The sequence below is a fragment of the Symphalangus syndactylus genome, chromosome 14 (genome assembly GCF_028878055.3).
Source record: "Symphalangus syndactylus isolate Jambi chromosome 14, NHGRI_mSymSyn1-v2.1_pri, whole genome shotgun sequence".
Lineage (NCBI taxonomy): Eukaryota > Metazoa > Chordata > Mammalia > Primates > Hylobatidae > Symphalangus > Symphalangus syndactylus.
The window spans coordinates 84533689-84553450 of NC_072436.2; the positions used below are offsets into that span (position 1 = coordinate 84533689).

The 19762-nt window shown below is 46.8% G+C and overlaps 1 protein-coding gene across 6 annotated transcripts in view; it reads right to left on the bottom strand.

Annotated features, from left to right (window-relative positions):
- Positions 1-12056, bottom strand: part of CCDC85A (coiled-coil domain containing 85A) — a 208728-nt gene extending 196672 nt beyond the window's left edge. For all 6 annotated transcript variants that reach the window (XM_055241329.2, XM_055241328.2, XM_055241327.2 and 3 more), the window contains exons 1-2: positions 10936-12056; positions 2463-3444 (exon numbers count right to left, since the gene is read on the bottom strand). In XM_055241329.2, the coding sequence (XP_055097304.1) occupies positions 2463-3444; positions 10936-11226 (1273 nt within the window). In that variant the 5' untranslated portion in view covers positions 11227-12056. The remainder of the gene's footprint in view (positions 1-2462; positions 3445-10935) is intronic.
- Positions 12057-19762: the final 7706 nt, after the last annotated feature.

Here is a 19762-nt window from a genome sequence, read left to right on the forward strand (position 1 = left end):
CTGCCAATGTATATTTCATTTCTGTTTCAGTCTGCCATAATGCACACACACTTCCCATTTGTTTTCACATGCTTTTTGTTCACGTAAAAACATGCAAGTGCTCATCCAAAACACTCATATTTCACACCAAGCAGAATGACTCTGGAAATGAGTCAGCAAATCTGCAATTCTGAATTAACCTTGATACTGCTTCCTATCTATTTACACACAAATGATTCAAACAAATTGTGTGAGGATTTAAAAATATGAAAAAGCAAGTCTTACCATCCGTATCAAAAATTAATTTGTAATGGCAGGATAAATACAAGTTACCAATGCCCATGTTTATAGGCTGATGATCCATAAACATCTTATTGTGCCACTTCGTTTTCCAATTAATTACTGAAATTAAAATACAATGCAAATGCACTGCAAATATACTCTGAGGATATCAACTGTCAGCATAAGATTGGTCACATAAGAATGAGAAAACTTGAAGTAGACATAAGATTTGAACTTCACTATCATTCTATTACATCAGTTTTAACTGAATTAAATTGTTAAATTTTAAGAAACATTTACCTGCCCACTAAGTTTATCTGTATCCAGGCAATAAGCTATGATGTAATGCCATCTTTACTAGGAGATACACCTTACCTACAATGCAAGGCATTGTTTAAAAGCTGCATCTAAAAACTTTTCTTAGAAGTCAAATCATATGGTGATTAAACTAGAGTTCTTTATATAAAGAAGCCCTTTTGTAAAGAGAAATTGTTTTTTAAGTGACCCACTTGTCCCTAATATTTTCTTTTTAGTTTCAGAGACAAAGTTTCCTTTTAATGGTGCACATATTTACTTCTCAAGCTCATTAAAAAGTAATCAAGAAATGGAAAAATCATTAACTTTACCTTCCCATTATTCCACTATCCCCCCTCCAAAGACAAGCTTCATGTCCAATGACCAATCTCATGATAGTAACACAACCAAACTTTCTTTTTAAATGACTTGCATCTCTTGTACAGAATTGGGCAGCCAAGACTGCCTACAGCAATGGGGTGGGGGTGGGGGCAGCATCTCCACAGCTCTTGGAAAGAGTGAGTGAAGGTTCAACATTGGAAAGGCAACAGCCAGGACACCTCAACACAACAGGTGAATTGGCTTCTCTGGGCCTCCACCTCCCAACGACAGAGAAAGCAGTAGCCTCCCATCTTTCCCAACCTTTTTATTTCCACTTCTGCTTAAAAGAACATTGCATGCATTTGAAGTCAAGTTTCAGGAGTCGATTTTCAGCACTATGAGAAAAGGACTAGGATAAAATGGAATCCAACAGGTAAATCCCCAAATACGATATTGAAATTTACCCCTTCTTGTCACTGCTAAAACTGCCAGCCTCCTCCACTACTGCTTGGAGCTGGCTGCAGACTCCAGAGCACCTTTTAAATAAAGCAAAAACCCTCAGATATTTTCAATGAAAACAAAACCCCACAGTATATAAAATCAATCGTTTTAGCTCCAACTCAACCATAGGTAACATAAAAGGATTGTGGAGTTTTTCTGTTTTTTATTCTTTAAGAAATGATTTTTTCTCTCTTAAGTTCAAAGTGGTTTCAGATCCAAGACACAGAAAATTAAACCTCTTCGAAAAGGTTTAAAAGCTCAGGTTTAGCACTGCCTCAGCAAATGTAGTGGATGTTATGCTTTAGAAACCAAAAGAGTGTCCAAACACATCTGTACATTTTAAAAAGGTACTTTCGAACAACCAGGAAAGATGTCTCTTGCAGTGTAAGAGAGCACATTATTTGGAATATGTATAAGGGAGTTTGATGACAGTGTTGATGGATTTTGAGTGAGTAGAAAGGGAATAAGCTCATGCGTTTTAGATGCAAAGAAATGTCACAGATTCAGGCCTCCAACACAATGGAAAAAATCCTTAAGGTGAAGTCAGGCATATTTATAGCCATTTGGGCAAACCAGCATCAAGCCTGTTTAGGAACATCATACTTCTTTTTTAATGTTATTGGTTTTTCATAGAAATATTCATTTCTTCTTGTACATAACCTATTAACTGGATTCAAAATCCTTTTGGCAACCATTCTACAAACAAGCTCTAGTAGGAAACAGCACACACCACTGAGAAAATGCTCAGGTTTAAGATGAAAGACTCTTAGAATGGTTCTATTTTTTATCACCAATACCCAAAGATTTCCCTTTGACAACTCAGGGTCCTAAGGAATTACTGTTCCTCTCCCTCCCATAAACCCTCGTCCCAAACTTCTTCACACTGACTTATAACTGTTTAGAATAAAAACAGACGGAGGAGAAGAACCCTAAGTCATGATTTTGGGTCCAACATTTGCTCCTTCCCCAAACCCACTCCCTAGCTAGCGCCTGCACTTTCTTACATGGCTGGAAGGCCCATCATCATTCATAACTCTCTACTGAGTTCCCCAGCCCAAGCAGCACCCCAGCACATACTGACCCACCGTTCATGCCACTGTAGACATTCCGGTGATGGGGTGACCCGTCCTCCTGCGCCTGCCGTCTTAGGGTGCCCTCCCTGCTGCCTCCGCCGCTGCCTCCACCGCTGCCTCCACCGCTGCCTCCACCGCTGCCTCCACCGTGTTTGTGATCAGGGCTCCCTCCATAATGTTGTTTGAGGTGCTCCGGGCTGGTGCCCCTGGCTCTGGGGAGATGCTCTAGGCTCCCCCCGAGAGCGTGTTTCTGAAGATGCTCAGGGCTCCCTCCACTGTGCCTGGCGTGTTCAGGGCTGCTCCCTGACCGGTGCTTCTGGAAGTGTTCCGGGCTCCCACTCAGCACGTGTTTGGGCAGCGTTTCGGGGCTGCTCCCCGGATGCGGGTGCCTTTGCTGTTCGGGGCTGCCCTTGCACAAGGGTTTGTGGTGCTCAGGGCTAGGTCCTTTGAGTGCTTTGGGGCGATCTGGAGTCCCACAGGCCCTGGGTTTCTGTGGATGCTCGGGGCTGGCGCTCCTGTGCTTGGAGTGCTCCGGACTGCCCTCGCTCCGGGGCTTCTGCAGGTGCTCCGGGCTGCCACTGCTCGCGTGGTGCTTGTGGTGGTCCGGGCTGTCGGTGCTGCCAGTGCTGGAGGTGCTGCTGCCGTCACCCACATCCCGCACATAGGGTGCGGTGGAGGCTGTGAGTTGGCCCAGGCTGGCCTGGCTGTCGATGGAGCAGCGGCTGCCTGCGCAGCCTGCACCCTTCTCCTCATCTAGTAGCACACAGAGCTCCTTGAGCTCCATGTTCTCCTTCACCACTTCCTCCTGCTTCACCTCCAGCTCTTTCAGCTTCTGCAGGTATAAGGCCACTTCCTTGTGCATCACCCCGGCAGTGTAGCGACCCAGTCTCTGCCACTCCCGAGACACCCTCTTGCCTTTCTGCCGGTCATCATCCAGGAAACAGCAGAGGTCCCTCAGTTCCTGGTTGTCCTCCTGGAGTTTCTGGTTGATATCCTGAAAAGAGAGACACAACCATTCAAGGGAAGTACACATTTGAGGTGTCAGCAGGCTCAGACTTCCTGGAAAGGGAGAGCCTGTAACTGGCAAATTACCTGTGAGGTTAGGGGAGGAGGTGAGGGAGTAGGAGAAAGCTGAAGATTTGTAGCTGTCCATAAAAATTAAACTAACTTAAGTATCAGTTCTATCCCTGCACAATACTTTACTTGCATTATGCCATCTAATTTTTACCCAAACATTTAGGGGATAATAATTATTATGGCTCTTATACAGAAGAGGAAACCGGACCTCACAACGCTTCACTTGTCCAAGGTCATCCGGTCAGTAGTTAAGGAGCAACCAGTTCATTATCAAGAAATCAGTCACTAGATAAAAACAAGGCTCCCCTGCCTCACCCTCAAGAAAGAAAAATAACTGCTTGTGACCTATGAAATGCTTAAAAGCCCTGAGACACCAGACCTTTCAACAGAGTAAACAGCAAGCACTGCTTAGATCTTCAGCCCTGACATGGAATATGCAGCCCCAATTCCCCTGGTAGGGAAAGGCACAATTGCCCTCTAGTGGCATTTCAGCCCTGCACATCCAACCCCTGCTTGCCACACCCACCTGAACATCTCCCAGGCATCTCTCACTTATTTCAAGCAACCTGAGCCTTAAATTAAGAGACCTCTCTCCCCAAACTGCACCTCTCAGCAAATGCCTCCTCTTTCTGTTCCACTGTTCTTTATATGAACCTGGGGTCATCCCTGGCATCTCCTTCTCCTTCAACCTTCCATTTCAAAACCAAACAAGGCTTTGGAGCTCTACCTCCAAAATTTAGCTCATCTTGTCATTCCCATGTTTGAAATCCTTTAACCTCATGGTCCTTAGGACACAATGCAAAATCCTTTAAGTCACACAAGGCCCCAGATACGTTGATTCTGCCTACTTCTCCTGCATGAATGATGATTCACTTGTTTGTTCACAAATATTCAGTAAGCATCTATTACTGTACCAGGTACCAGTCCAGGTGGTAGGGATATATCAGTGGACACAGCAAAGACGTTGACATGGTACAGCTTTTATTGCAGTGGGAAAGACTAGCAAAAAACACGTATAGAACATAACGTCATGCAGTGAAAAGTTCTGGAAGGAAAATTGAAGCAGGTTAAAGAATACTCTTTTTCAAGAGAAGATACCACTACAGAGAAGGGAAACATTTGAGCAGACACCTGGGTGGAATGAAGGAGCCAACATTTGAGAGAAGATGATCCCAGGCAGGGAGAGGGATCAGCATGAGAGCAGCACGAGAGCTGAGACCAGCATGAGAGCAAGAGCTCAAGTACAGGGAGGTGAGCATGCCTTAAGAACAGAGAGCAAGTCAACGGACATGGGAAAGGGGATCTGAGAGGCATCAGAGCCTAGAATATGCAGGGCATGGTCAGCGACGAGAAAGACTTTGGGTTGTTAGGGAGCTGAGGAGAGAGGAGTGACATTACATGATTCCTTTTGTAAAGAATCTCCATAGTTGTGTGGAAAACAGACTGACTAGGGTAGGGGAGGAAAGAAGGGAGGGTCAGGATAAAGTGGAAGCTGCAAGATCAACAAGGAGGCTCCGGGGCTGGTCCAGGCAGAGGGAGATGATGGTGGCTTGGACGTGTGGTAGCAGTGGAGAAGGTGGGAACACCCCTCCTCATCATGCACTGAGGCTGTGTTTCAGGTCCGCAAAGGGCAAGGCCTTTCCCTCTTTCACTTGGAATGCTCTCCCCAGCCTTCTAGACAACCATCAGGTCTCATTTTATAAGTCACTTCCCCATAGACACCATTCTATAGAAGGTCCACCCCCAATCTATGGTCTACCATCATCCCTCAGACTTACTACAATTTGTAAGAAGAAATGTGTGAGTATGACCATTCATTGTAGACTACATCTTCTCTAGAGTCACAGAACAGAGACCTCATCTATTTACTTCTGTGTATCGAGAACACAGCACTCCCTGTGTAAATACCTGAAGCCAAGGAATTTTTAAGATGACTAGTGGAGTTCCCACCTATTCTCCATTTATGCATACAGTCAAGGAGCCAGCACTTCCTTGAGGCACTGTAGTTTGGTAAGGATGAAACAGGGGCAGCTACAGGGCTGCTACCTAAGATTTCACTGCTTCAAAAAGCCTGAAAATCTCTGGTCTTGCGAACCGATCCAGAACTAGAGGTACTCAGAAAGGGGACTGAATTCACTTAGACTCAGGTTGATTTCAACACTGCCCCTAACTCAGACTAAAAAACAAATTATAAAACACCTGTCAACCACATCCTCCACTTCCTGCAGTCATGGGAGTGAATTTGTGGGTATTAGGAAGAAGCTTATGCAGCTTAGTTTCTAACTCCAGTTCTAACTCTTGGCATCACCAATAATTCTGTTTCTTTGTTTCTAATTCCTACCTCTCCTTTTTGCTTCTCGTTGCCACTTTCTGTTTTCAGGCCTGACCTTTGCCAGTAGCCTCCCAGGCAGCCTCCCTGCCTTCGTTTGCGCCATCCACTCCTTCCCCTCACCCACTCCAACACAAGCACTCCTCAATCAGACCTTCAAAAATACTCCCTGCTAGTCATGACATAAAGATGGCAACAACAGAAACTGGGGGCTATTGGGGGGTAGGAAGGGAGGTAAGGGTTAAGAAACTATTGGATACTATGCTCAGTACCTGGAAGATAGGATTAATCATACCCAAAACCTCAGCATCACACAATGTATTCTCCGAATCTAAAATAAAAGTTGAAATTTAAAATAAACAAAAAGCAACAACACCTGGGTGCAATGGCTCATATCTGTAATCCCAACACTTTGGGAGGCGGAGGTGGGCAGATCACTTGAGGTCAGGAGTTCAAGACCAGTCTAGCCAATGTGGTGAAACCTGTCTCTACTAAAAATACAAAAATTAGCCAAGCATGGTGACATGTGCCTGTAATCCCAGGTACCCAGGAGCCTGAGGCAGGAGAATCGCTTGAACCTGGGAGGAGGAGGTTGCAGTGAACCAAGATCACGATACACTGCAGCCTGGGCAACAGAGTGAGACCTTGTCTCAAAAAAAAAAAAAAAAAAAAAAGAAACACCAAAAATACTTGCCTCTCCTGTTTATCAATCCCCATCACCTTTCCTTTGCCAGGGAAAATGAATAAACCCATCAGCCAGGCCTGAAAGGCTGTCCCCTGCCTTTCCACCTTTAGCTGTCAGCTAATTATGAGCTATGATTACATCTGTGCATTCCAACTAGAAAATATCATCTTCTACCCCATATGAACCTAAGAGGAGAGATTCCTCTGAGTAGTTTCCCCCGGCACAGAAAAGTACCCATGAATGAATGAACGAAGTAACTTTCCCACTCACTGTTTAAGGCCTGTATCACACTCTAGCTAGAACAATCACTAGACATCAATTTTTTCTCCTTTCTAATGTGGACATCTTAGCTTCTGGAGGGCAGGGTCTATTCCAAAAGTCTTTCTTTGAATATGCAACATATCTGGCATGGTGCCTTGCATACAGCGGACACTCCATATGTGTTTATGGACTGATCAATCATATAAAGCCCCAGGCCTCTGGCCAAAACAGGCTACAGCTATAGCTACTGAGAAGAATTTCTTATTGTTTTCAGCAAGCACTAGCTATGTCAGAGTGTACAGTAGTAAGAGAATAAACTATCCCTTGATACTGATGCTTTAGAGGAAATCAGAATCTGTGGATATTTGGAGAAAACAATAATAAACAAAATTAATCTTTCTAAGCTCCAAAAATTATTCAACATTTAGTTTAATCCTGGCATTTGATAGAAAGCTCAAGTCACGTTCTCTTTCATCGAAACAAATTTTCATATGAAAATACCTCCCTTTGACTATCCTACAGCTACTTCTGATTTCTCTAGAGCTGGAAAGTAAACAGGACTGGTGCTACCCTCGGCTTCACGGAGCTAATGCCTTTTCCAAAAGGAGTGAAACATATACTTCTCAGCACTCCAGATGGAGTAGATAGGAGTGAGTATTGGCCCACTCCCATTTCTATATCACAGTTCCTTCTTTCTATTATTAGTTTTCTTGAGAATATTATTTACTATTCAGTTCTGAGCTATTTCCTTTGCCTTCTGATGAACAGCTAAGCTAGCCAGCTTGATAATAACCTTGTGATCCAGCTTCTTCAAATCTGCCTCATTAAGACTTGGGCTTTCTTTTGCAAAACACTAGGTGTCCTTTTAACATTGCCACCGGCCACCAGAAATTATCCAAGTGTCTAAGTGGACTTTTAAAAGTTTAAGTCCACTTCGTAGCACACCAACCAAAATTTCAATCTTATGCCTGAAGACTATCAAGTACTGTATCTACGGTTAAATAATTGTTGTAATTTGTTATTTTGCTTCATTGCAGAGCAGGGTGGTGGGCGGGTGGGTGTTTGGGTTAGGAACCAAGGAGGGAAATTAATGCAATGCAGAAAACAAATCTACAGAGATTCATCCCAAATCAGCCCCCAACCGGGATACGGGGTCAGAGCAGCCTGAAGTGTTGGTATATACTCAGCAGTCCAAAGACCTGGTTCTCAGGAATCCAGTTCCTTACAACATAACCCTAACTAGAATCTCCCTTGTCCACCCCTTCCAGGACCACACATTCTAAGCAAAGAATGTCAACTAGCCAAAAGAAAAGGAAAGCAGGCCGATTTTGAACACTTTATGTCTGCGTGACCTTGAGAAAACTACCTAACTTCACTGGGGTTTCTTCATCTATAGTATATTTCATCCTCATAAAACCTCATGTGGAATTAAAATCCCCACGAGCAGATGAGAAAACCCAGAGACAGAGAGTTTAACAGTTGGCCAAAGCTGCCCAAATTATCAGAATCCAAATTCTTTATCTTTCCACTTCTCGGGGCCCCTACACTGCCCTGCCTCCCAAATATTTAAATACAAACAAGTCAATCAGTGCTAGGACCCGGCCACAGGCCCCTGAAAAGTAAAGAACTGATGCTGTCATCTCCTGTGTCCACAGCTACAATAACACCTAGTAGCCTTACAAATATTTAGATGCAATTTCAAAGTCAGCTCATAGAAAGAGGCATAAAAAAGAAAATGTATTATGGTCTTAATTCCCCTACATTTATAGTTCTCAACTGAGAATGTCAAGCACTCAGACGCTCCCCCCCCGCCCTTAACAAAAAAAAATACTTCTTTTCTTCCAGTTAAGCCAAAATAAATATATGTACCTATCATTTATTCAGTGAGCCACATGTATGGATTACTATGGTGTCCAAGGAAGCTCTGAGCCAAAATAAAAAAGAGAAGGGAGACGGCTGGCCTCTCCGAAGAGTAAAACCACAGCACACTCAGGGTGGACCAGAAGCCTGGGAGTCAGCTCCTTGCAGCGGCCCAGGGATGACATGAGAAGAGTAGAGGCTGCATCAGAAAGCAACCTGCCCCCATCATTTCTGAACTTGATAAGGAAGTAGACTGGAAAGTCTTTTAACGCCAGGTCATGAATCTAGATCACAAGGAGACTTTCCTACTTGGGTGTAAGTGCCCTTAGCTGACCTAATAGCTACTTCTCTACATGAAGCTACTGGAATGAAGCCCAGGCACTCTACCAACCCACTCTACCATCCCCCTCCCCTACCCACACATAGACCTCACACACAGTCAATCCACACAACCTAAAGGAAATTTCAAGTGTTTCTGAGCTATTATTTTGATGCTCCATACTATTAAAGCATTTAATAATAACTCTTCCAACTCTTCTAAATCACACCATTGTTCAGACCATGGAAGAAACTCAAATTAGAGGGTGACAAACTAATGCCCCCTTGTCCAGCTCTGCCTAAGAAACCAAAATCTTGGAGACACACAGCCATAGATTTGTAAGTCCTTTCCTGATGACAGTAACTACCATTTTATAGTCAAGTATTAAGCCTTTCCCTACATAATCATAACTTATTGCCATAACACCCTCGGAAAGTTATTATCATTGCATTGCATTGGTGAATAAAATGGGGATCTGAGAAAGTAATTGCCCAAGCTCACCCTCCTAGCAAATGAGGTTTCTAGAATTCAAACCCACCTCCGAGATCATCTTCCTACTACACTAGCCTGCCTCTATTCCCCAAAGAGCCTGGCACTTAATAAACACACTGTTAGTAATGAATTCAACCAAAGGAGAGAGTAAGCCTTGGCATTTTTCTGACTGGAGGAATCTTCCTACCTGCACCCACTCTAGGGACTATATGACAATGAGTTCCGGCCTCGGGAGAGGGCCATCTCCACCTGAACTGGGCCCAGCACATAGGTGAGCCTTGAGCATTCCACTCTTCCTACTCTTCCTTGCCCCAGAATCCCAGAGCTGAAGCACTGAGGCAATTCAGGAACAGCATCTACTGCCTGATATGTGGGGATAGGAGTGGAAAGGGGAAAAGAACAGCTTGTGCCTTCAGGAATTTGCTCCCTGAAGTCCCTGCAGTGATTTCGTTTGTGTCTGGCTTCCTATAAACAAAGCAGAACAATGAGAGGAAGGAATACCAGGAGGCACCAGCGCCAGCTGGAAGGAGAGGAAGTTTGCGGTGCTCGACAGCAGGGCGGTTCCCGGCCACCCGTGTACTGCAGCTGGGCAGGCACACTCCTCGCAGACCCGGCTCTCTCCAAGGAGAAAAGAAAGTTAGTGGGCTTGGCGAAGGTTTCCCTTCTTTTCCTAGAAGAGGGTGGCAGGGGGGCTGGCTCAGAAAGAAAGCATCACTGACCAACACTTGGGGTACCCTGTCAAAACCCTGCTCCTTCCATACTGAGTCTCTTTGCTCCTCCTCTTTCTCCCAGTCAACCTGGGGTTAAGTGGGAAGGGGAGTAAGGCAACTCCAGGCGATGCCTTCCAAACTCCGGGAGAGGAAAAGCACAGGAATTGGTAGAAGACGTGAAGGCAGAGCTTGAACTCCTATGTACCCGGTAACATAAGACTGCTGTGAGGGTGGCGCCCGCTGCTTCTCCCGGGCGCCCCGCCAGCCACTCTCCCTGGCAGTGGCGCCCTTTCCTCGCCCTCTGCCCGCCCAAGAGCTGCTGGCCCAGAGCAGCCGCATTCCCGACCCTCCAAGGCGAAGATCCCCTGGATTCACCCCCTCACTGGCCTTTCCCCCTAACTGACTGAAACCCGGCTGCCCAAGCACTGATTTTCCAGCCTCCCTAAGAAATGAAAGGTTCGCGTGCCCTTCACCTTCCTCCCTGCATTCCAGCGTCCTCCGCGCCTCTCGCCGCAGTACACCTCGAACAGCCAGACAGTGGCGCGCCCCGTGTTGAGGAGAGGAGGGGAGCAGACGCCTCCAAAGTTTGGAAAAGTTTCACAGGGGCTGGGGACTGGGGGTAGGGGGTGCCGACAGGGAGAAGGGGAGGGTCACCTGTTGAGGGAGGGAGGGAAAGTTTGCCTGGCCCCGCCTCCTCCTCGGGGCACCCCGCTCCCAGCCGCGCCGCGCGTCCCCACCTGGCCCGAGCTCACCTTGAGGCCACGGATCTCGCCAAGGTGCAGCTGCAGGCGGCGGTTCACCTCGCGGATGAGGTTGCTGTGGTCCAGCATCGCGCTCACCTTCTCCGCCTCGGCGCGCCGCAGGCTGCGAATCAGCTCCTCCTTGCTCCACTGCAGCAGCTCCTCGTCCGACACTTTGGCCAGGTCCTCAACGGGCGCGGGCGCGGGCGCGGCCGCGGACGAGCCGGCCGGGGCTGGGGAACAACTTTCCGCCGCCGCCGCTGCTGCTGCAGCCGCCGCCGCGCCTCCGGCCGCCTTCGACATGGTATCCGCGCGGTGGCAGGTGCAAGTGGGTGGAAGAAGCGAGGCGACTCCCGAAGGCGCGGGCGCGGCGGGGCCGCCTCCGCCCACACCCCTGTGCGCTCCAGCGAGTCAGCGGCACCGCCCAGGGGCCGCTGGGTTGGGGCGGCGGGGGTCGCGCTGGGTGGCCATCCTACCTCGCCATCCCCGCGCGCGCGCCCGCGCTCCCCCAGGGCCCGGCAGCCAGCCGCTGGCTGCTGCCGAGGCCCGTCCCAACTCCGCGCAAGTCCATGGTGAGGGGCGCTGGGGAGTCCGGGGCTGCCACGGGAAAACCTCGGGGACAGCGGGGGAGCTGCACCCCCGTTCCCCTGCCCTGTCCTCCGCCCTAAGCCGAGACTGTCGCTCCCCCGCACACTCTGCCTTGCACACAGGCGTGCACGCACACGCACTTTCCTCCCCCTTGCCCAGCTGCAGCCCCCGGCTTCTCCCCTCTCCTAGCTTGGAGGGCGCGCCGGGCTCCGCGGCGCCTCCCCGGCTGCTCTAGCGATGCCGCCGCGGCTGCCCGAAGGCTGCTGCGCTCCTCCTGCCGCCTTCGGTGCGCCCGCGGCCGCTCCTAGGCTGCTCCGGGAAGCCTTCGATTTGCAGAGCCGAGTCGAGAAGGAGTGGAGGGTGGGGGACCGGCTGGAGGAGGAGCCTGGAGCTGGGGCCACCCGTAACCCGCAGCAGCTCCCGCATGGGCTGGACGCAGCTGCCACTCGACCGCTGCCCGGGCCCCCGAGGTGCGCCCCCCGCTGTCCTGCCCGGGAGGGCTGGGGGCGCGGCTCTTTCTGCCCCCGGGCGCGGGTGGGGCTGCAATGGGGAGAAGGTGAGGAGCTGTGGCCGCCCGGGCTTTGGGAGGCTCGCGGGCACCACCGTGTGGCGGAAGAAGCTCCCTCCGCTGCCCTCTGCACACCGGCCTTGTCACCAGGCAGGGGAAACAGCTGCTGACCCAAATGCGAGGTGCTTGGTATTTGGAGACACTGGGGATCAGGAAAGATAGGGTAGCAGGACCTGAAGGATAACCAGTTATTTGTACTTTGGAGAATGGGAGGAGAGGCAAATGGCAAAAACAGGGGTTGGGGGAAGGGGGAGCTTAAGAAAATCCAAATGGTCTGAAAAGGGGGAAAAGAGGCTTCAGGGCACTGCTCTTATGGGACTACCCATCGCCACCCCCACTCTCGCCCCATCCCTAGGCCTTTGTCTTTTCTAAAAATCCACTACTCTATGAAGAAGCTTCGGAAGAAGGTACTGGATCTTTTAAGTTTTTATTTGAAAAATATCAAAGCCTTTAGGCGAAAATAAAATACCTTCATCTCCTGCTTCCTGAAACCTGGATTTTAAGGTCAGCACAGTCACCTCCCCTCGGAGCAAAGCAAGCCCCCTCAGGCAAGCTGAAATGCCAGCCAAGGAGATTTCCATTTTCTTCTGTGCCGCAGGCTGCCAGGCGTTTACTGGGTCGGCTTTTTTGTGATGGTTATTTCTGGAAGGAGGAAGTCTGAGTCCCTGGCTTCTATCTTTGGGCTATCCTCTTGTAAAGTTGGGTGGAATCGTCTCTGGGCTGAAAACATGCTTTTGCCTAAAGAGGTGGATGCCCTTGACCACCGCATGTTATTTCCAGTGGGGGCAGGGCCGGAAAATGGCAAGGATCTACCCCCCACCGGGTTTCAGTTAACCCGGGTGCAGAGGGAATAATCTCTATCTGGTAGGATGATAATCGAAATCAGTCCCTTCACCCGCCGGTCAGTGTGTGTCCCCTATTGTGGACACTGAGACCTGGCTCCCAGGAGAGGCAAGGAAAGGTGGTACTGCTTACTGTGACCAAGATGGCCTTAACATTCCCCTCAGCTTGACTAAACTTTAGACAGGTTTCTTCCTAACTGTAGGCCCCAGACCTTCCTTTTCTCAGAGCGTTTACTTTAGCAAACTTCCACTGATGAATGTTTCCTCTGACCCTTTGACATGTAAATCTCTCTGCCTCTTGCTGGGTTTTACAGCTTGGGGATCTTTCTCAGGGATCTGTGAGGCATCCCTTTGAAATGTAATCATCAAGGAAAAAAGGGCCCCTATCTCCCAGTGTTTGTGGAGAGGAGGAGCCTAACTTTAGTAAGTTCCAATTAGGAAACACAAATGGCCTCATTACACTGACCAACTTCCCATCCTAATCTCCTCCTCCACTAGTCTTCTCCTAGTTCCCCTCTCCCTCCCTCTCTCTCATCCCTATTGCAATAGCCTTGAATAAATCCCCCTTGTCTGTTTAACTATATCGGATGCAATTTTTCTTTGACACCTCCAAGCGACTCTCATGCCCACAGAAGGCTCTGCTCAACACAGTTCCTAAGACCAGTTTTGTCACAGAAGGGGAAAGTGAAGGTCAGAAAAAGATAAGTCCTATCTCTGTTACTTGTTAGTTCTTGTCCTTGAACAAATCATCTGACCTTACTGGCCCTCGAGCAGCTAATGATATGATATACACGAAGCACTTGATCGAGCCACCCTACAGAAATGCAACCTTATTATTACTGATATTACATATTACATTGGGCAGCCTCTTGTCTAGAAATAGGAACCAGGACTTCTGTTTATTCCTCCATCGGGGTTCTTCAAGAGTCTTATTCTAAAATGAAACAGCCAGCCCCCTTCTCTGCTAACTCCCTCTGATCAGTTAACACCTAATAGATATGAGAAATCAGATAGATGGCTGAGAGGAGAAATTAGACTTGTGTTGGGAGGACAAGGAAGAAGGAAAGCGCAAAAAAAAAAAAAAAAGTCTCCACAAATTATATACACTAGCAGTGGATCACAGTTGAGCTAGATCACCTTAAGGTTTTGATGTTTCTAATTTTGGTCATTGATTCAGAATAATAATTTTCTGCATGAATGAATAATTTTGCTTCATGTTGCTAAGGTCATGTATGGTGTCAAGAGCTTCATTTGACTGCTAAAAACAGAAACTCAAACAGTCACTTTAAAAAAGTCATTTATTTTTTCTCACCTACCTGGTATTCTAAAGAGAGGCAGCTGAGGGCTGGTATGGTGTCTTCATGAGGTCCTCAAAATCTTAGGTTCCTTCTCTCTGCTCAGTCCTCTTTGAGATGATTGCCTCGTGTCCATAACATGGTTGTTGGGACTCTAGCCATCAAGCTACATGTAAGGCAGGAAGCAGGTAATAACAACTGCAAAGGGGCACATGCCTCTTTAAAAAGTTTTCCTGGTGGCCGGGGGCGGTGGCTCACACCTGTAATCCCAGCACTTTGGGCGTCCAATGCAGGTGGATCATTTGAAGTCAGGAGTTCAAGACCAGCCTGGCCAATATGGTGAAACCCCATCTCTACTAAAAATACAAAAATTAGCTGGGCATGGTGGTGCATGCCTATAATCCCAGCTATCGGGAGGCTGAGGCAGGAGAATTGCTTGAGCCTGGGACGCGGAGGTTGCGGTGAGCCAAGATCGTGCCACTGCACTCCACTCTGGGCGACAGAGTGAGACCCTGTCTCAAAACAAAAAAAAAAAGTTTTCCTGGTAATTGACCCAGTGAATTTTGTTTATGTTCTAATAGGCAGAGCTTACCATATGATCAACTCCCAGCTGCAAGGGAAGCTAGGACATTTTTCTAAGTTGGGTATATTAATGTCACAAGTAAAATCTGGGTTGTTTTAATAAGAAAGAATAAAATGAATATTAGGTAGGCAACTAACAGTTTCTTCTGCAAACCTTAGCAGTTTCTTATGCAATCTGAACTCTGAGTAAGTTAAATGGAGGTTTCTGAAAACCAGCCATAAATGATCCTAAGTCCTTAGTCCTGATGGTTTTATATCATATGATTTTTTTGAGTCCACTGTATTTCATCCCAGCTCACTGTTGCTCAGCCTAGGCTCTCAATAAGTCTCACCTGACCCTTCTCACTGGTCCCTCTGACTACAGCATCATCTCTCTCGAATCTGCTTTCCACACAACTTCCCAAGTGAATCATCTCAAAAAGTCAAGTCTAGCTACTTTACCCCTGAGATAGATTGAATTATTGCTGATAATTTTTCATAACCTCCCTACAAAATTAATTAACATCGGCCAGGCGTGGTGGCTCACGCCTGTAATCCCAGCTCTTTGGGAGGCCGAGCGGGGTGGATCACAAGGTCAGGAGATGTAGACCATCCTGGATAACATGGTGAAACCCCGTCTCTACTAAAAATACAAAATATTAGCCGGGCGTAGTGTCAGGTGCCTGTAGTCCCAGCTACTCGGGAGGCTGAGGTGGGAGAATGGCGTGAACCCAGGAGGCGGAGCTTGCAGTGAGCCAAGATCGCGCCACTGCACTCCAGCCTGGTGACATAGCGAGACTCTGTCTTAAAAAAAAAAAAAAAAATTAACATCACCCTCCACCATGTGATGTAGTGCCTCCCCTACAGGGGGCAGTTTTCCTCCCCTCCGCACTGGTATTGAAAATCGTATTGCAGGCATATGACTTGCTGTACTAACGCATGTGTGTGCACCTGACAAAGTACCCCTTCTCTGAAGAGGTCTCAAAAGGCGTCTGTCTGCCCACTCGCCCGTCTGTTCTTCCTACGCTTCACCAGGAGAAGAGCTAACCTTGGGTAGCTGCTGTTCCTTCAGTCTGAGCCACACATTCAGCCACCCCAGCCAACCTGAAGACCTGCAGCGTGAAGCAGAGCCATGCTCACAGACTCACAGATCTGTGTATGAGAAAACAAGACTGTTGTTTAAGCTACTGACTTTTGGGGAGATTTATTATGCAGCATTACTAATGCAATAGTTAGCAGATACAACTCCCCTGCCTAAATCCCTTTGGTGGCATCTCAGCACCTTTCTGTGGAGCGAAGCTACATTTCTTAGCAGAGCATGTAAGATGGACACAGTCTGATGCTTGCTTACTTTTTCAGCACCACCTCCTACCATACTTTGCCTCATATTTCATACTTTTTCAGTTCCAAACTGCCTGTAGCTCCCTGTCAGCATTCAATATACCTCTGTGCCACACTGATGCTCTTTTCTCACGCATGGAATGCCTTCCTTGCCTTATCCTTCTGAATAACTTCCAACCAGATCCTTCAAAAGGCATCATCTTCTCCAGAGTGCTGGCATCAACCCACATTTCCCTGGCAGAGGCAAAGGTGAGTGTCCCTCTCCACTCCCATAACCTCCAGTGCATACCTCTAGTGCAGTACCTAAAATAGAATGCTGAATTACAGGACAATATAAGCAGAGGCTCAGACTAATCCAGTCCAATCCCAACAAAAGGGTTTAGCTCCAGCCAGGATTTAATATTATAGCTTTTCTGCTTTCTCCAAACCGTACAGATTTTTGTCATGCTCTACGGAACTCCTTGGTGCCATTAGGGATGTTATTGAGGACATTACTCATGACATCCCATAATGCCTTATAAAGACTGCACCTAATCCCTGTGGTTCTTCGGGGGAACTACATAATTTTCATCCTATGGACACTGAATTTTGCAATTGGTTATGTATTCCTCTTTGTGCTGGCTTCTAGGAAGTTAGATCTAAATTTGCGCCCCACCTTCAGTAATTTAGAGAAAACTTAAGCAATGTAATCTGTCGACTAACCTGACTTCCATCATTTTCTCACTTTCAAATTTCTCCCTCATGATTTCTTCTTTTTAACCTTGTGTGTATGTATCTTTGCAAGTTACTGTTGGCATTTTTAGTAAGGCAGAAAAGAGAGGAAGGGAGGGAGGGAGGAAGGGAGGGAGGGAGGAAGGGAGGGAGGGAGGGAGGGGGAGAAGAGTCTCATCTTCAATTATAGACCCTATAATGTTTTCTGTCTCTCGCTTACTTTGGTGTCTGCTTTGGCTTGAACATGTATCCCTCCAAGATTTGTATGTTGAAACTTAAACCTTAAGGTGATGGCATTAAGAGGGGGCCTTGGGAAGGTGATTAGGCTATGGGGGCTCTGCCTTCATGGATGGGATTAGTGCCCTTATAAAAGGACTTGAGAGAGCAAGTTTGTCCCTTTTTGCCCACTCTTCTCTTCTACCAGATGGGGAAACAGCATTTGTCCCTTTTTGCCCCTTTTGCCTTTCCACCATGTGAGGACACAGTAAGAGGGGCCATCTGTGAAGCAGAGAGTGAGCCTTCACCAGACACTGAATCTACTGGACTCTTGATCTTGGACTTCCCAGCCCCCCAGAAATATAAGACATACATTTCTAATATTTATAAAGTACCTAGTCTAAGGTATTTTCTTATAGGAGAACAAATGGGCTAAGACAATGTCTTTTTCCTCTTTTAGCTCCTAAGCTCCCTGAAGACAAGGTCTATTTCCTAACACAGAGTTAGTATTCAATAAATACAGGAGGGAAGGAGGAAAGAAAGAAGGGGAAGGGAGGAGAGAACAAGTTTTCCAAGGGCCTTCATTCAGATTTTTTAAAATATCCTTCTTGTTTGGGTTGGGTCACCACCCAAACACATACACAAGACCTGTTCCCTTTGAAAATATCATTACTGTTCAGTATATGCTATTTTGGAAGTCAGAAGAGTGATATGTAGTTCAGAAACTTTTTTAGTAGTTCAAAATTGTTTAAGTGTTGGATAATATGATGCTTTAACAAGCTAGCCTCAAATCTCTGCAAAAATGCACTTCAGGCAATGAGTTTATTTGCTGTTGATGCCAGGCATAAATAATCATATATACGAACAAGGCTGAGCTTTATCTCATTTTTCTGTGTTGCATCAAATAACACAGGCAGCCACTGAAATGCCCTATCTTGCTCCATCAAGAACCAATTTCCCAGGCAGTACCTCAAAACTCAATAGAAGTACATTCAATTTTAGCTTTGTTACCTAATTCTGAGTTGAGATCCAGAGAACACAGTCATCGTATGGAACTAGTAAGTAGCTGGGAATTCCCCCAAAATAACAGAAACCTCTGGTGGTGATGTTATTGATGGATGGCCCCAAAGATGCTTCCACTGTGAGCTACTCCCAAAGTGCTTTGCCTTATCTAGCCCTACAAACTGAACATTTAGGAGCTTGCTGCCTTTTATCCTATTTTGTTCCCCCAGGTACTATGGCAGAAAGGGCCAGGGAAGGGTTTATCTAACCACCAGGAGTACCCAAAGAAGAGAGGTCCAGCCAGCCTGCCTCTCAGATTGTTAAGATGCCAGGTGTCTTTTGGCTCATGGAAACAGCTGTTCTGCCCCCTCCCCAACCCTAGACTCACAGCTACACTCTGTGGGTAGGTTGAAGCATGCATTCCAAGAGAAAAGCCTAAAGCAGAGGGTACTTTAGGAGCCTGTATCTTCTGTTGTTTGTAAAGAAAATTGGCATATCTCTGTGTAATAATCCCTGGACCAGTAATGCTATCTGTATTATTAACTTTCCTCCAGGTCTCTACTGCATGGACTGTCAATCTTGGCTGCATACTGGAATTACCTGGGGAGTTTCAGATGGCCCCTCACTAGATTTAGTTCGTGTGGAGTGCAGTCTGGACACTAGGTACTTCAAAACTGTCCGCGTGATTCTAATATGCAGCAATTTGAGAATTACTGTTGTGGATAGTGTAGAACACCACCCTGTAGAAATATAATACAAGCCACAAATGCAAGCCGCACATGTAATTTTAGATTGTCTAGTAGTTGCATTTAAAAAGTAAAAAAAAAAAGTGATACTAATTTTAATAATATATTTTCTTTAACCTAATATATCTAATGTTATTTCAACATGTAATCAACATAAACATTATTGAGAAATTTATACTTTTTTATTAACACTTCAGTTTTTTTTTTTTTTTTTTTTTTTGAGATGGCGTCTCACTCTGTCGCCCAGACTAGAGTGCAGTGACACGATCTCGGCTCACTGCAACCTCCACCTCTCAGGTTCAAGCAATTCTCCAGCCTCAGCATCCCGAGTAGCTGGGATTATAGGCACCTGCCACCACGCCTGGCTAATTTTTGTATTTTTAGTAGAGACAGGGTTTCACCATACTGGTCAGGCTGGTCTCGAACTCCTGACCTGAGGTGATCCACCCACCTCGGCCTCCCAAAATGCTGGGATTACAGGCATGAGCCAAAATGCCCGGCCAGCACTTCAAAATGGAGTGTAGTTTACACTTATGACACTTCTCAATTCAGACCAGCCACATTTCAAGTGCTCAGTAGCTACATGTGACTAGTGGCTGCCATATTGGACAGCATAGCTAGAGACTATTTGAGGGGTGAGTAGCAAAATGAGGGTGGCACTTGTAGTGGACTGAATAATGCCCTCCATCCAAAAGGTATCCATCCACCACCAGCTCATCCTTAGAACCTGTGATTGTTCTCATGTATAGCAAAAAAGGACTTAGTAGGTGTGATTGCTTTAGGTATCTTAAAATGGTAAGATTCCCTTAGCTTATCCAGATAGGCTCAAAATGCAATTGCATGTTTCCTTATCCAGGTGGGACCAAAATGCAATTGCATATTTCTTTATAAGCAGGAGATTTCACAAAGAAAGAGGAGAAGGCAAGAACCACAGAGGCAAAGATTGGAGAGATGTGGCTGCAAGTCAGG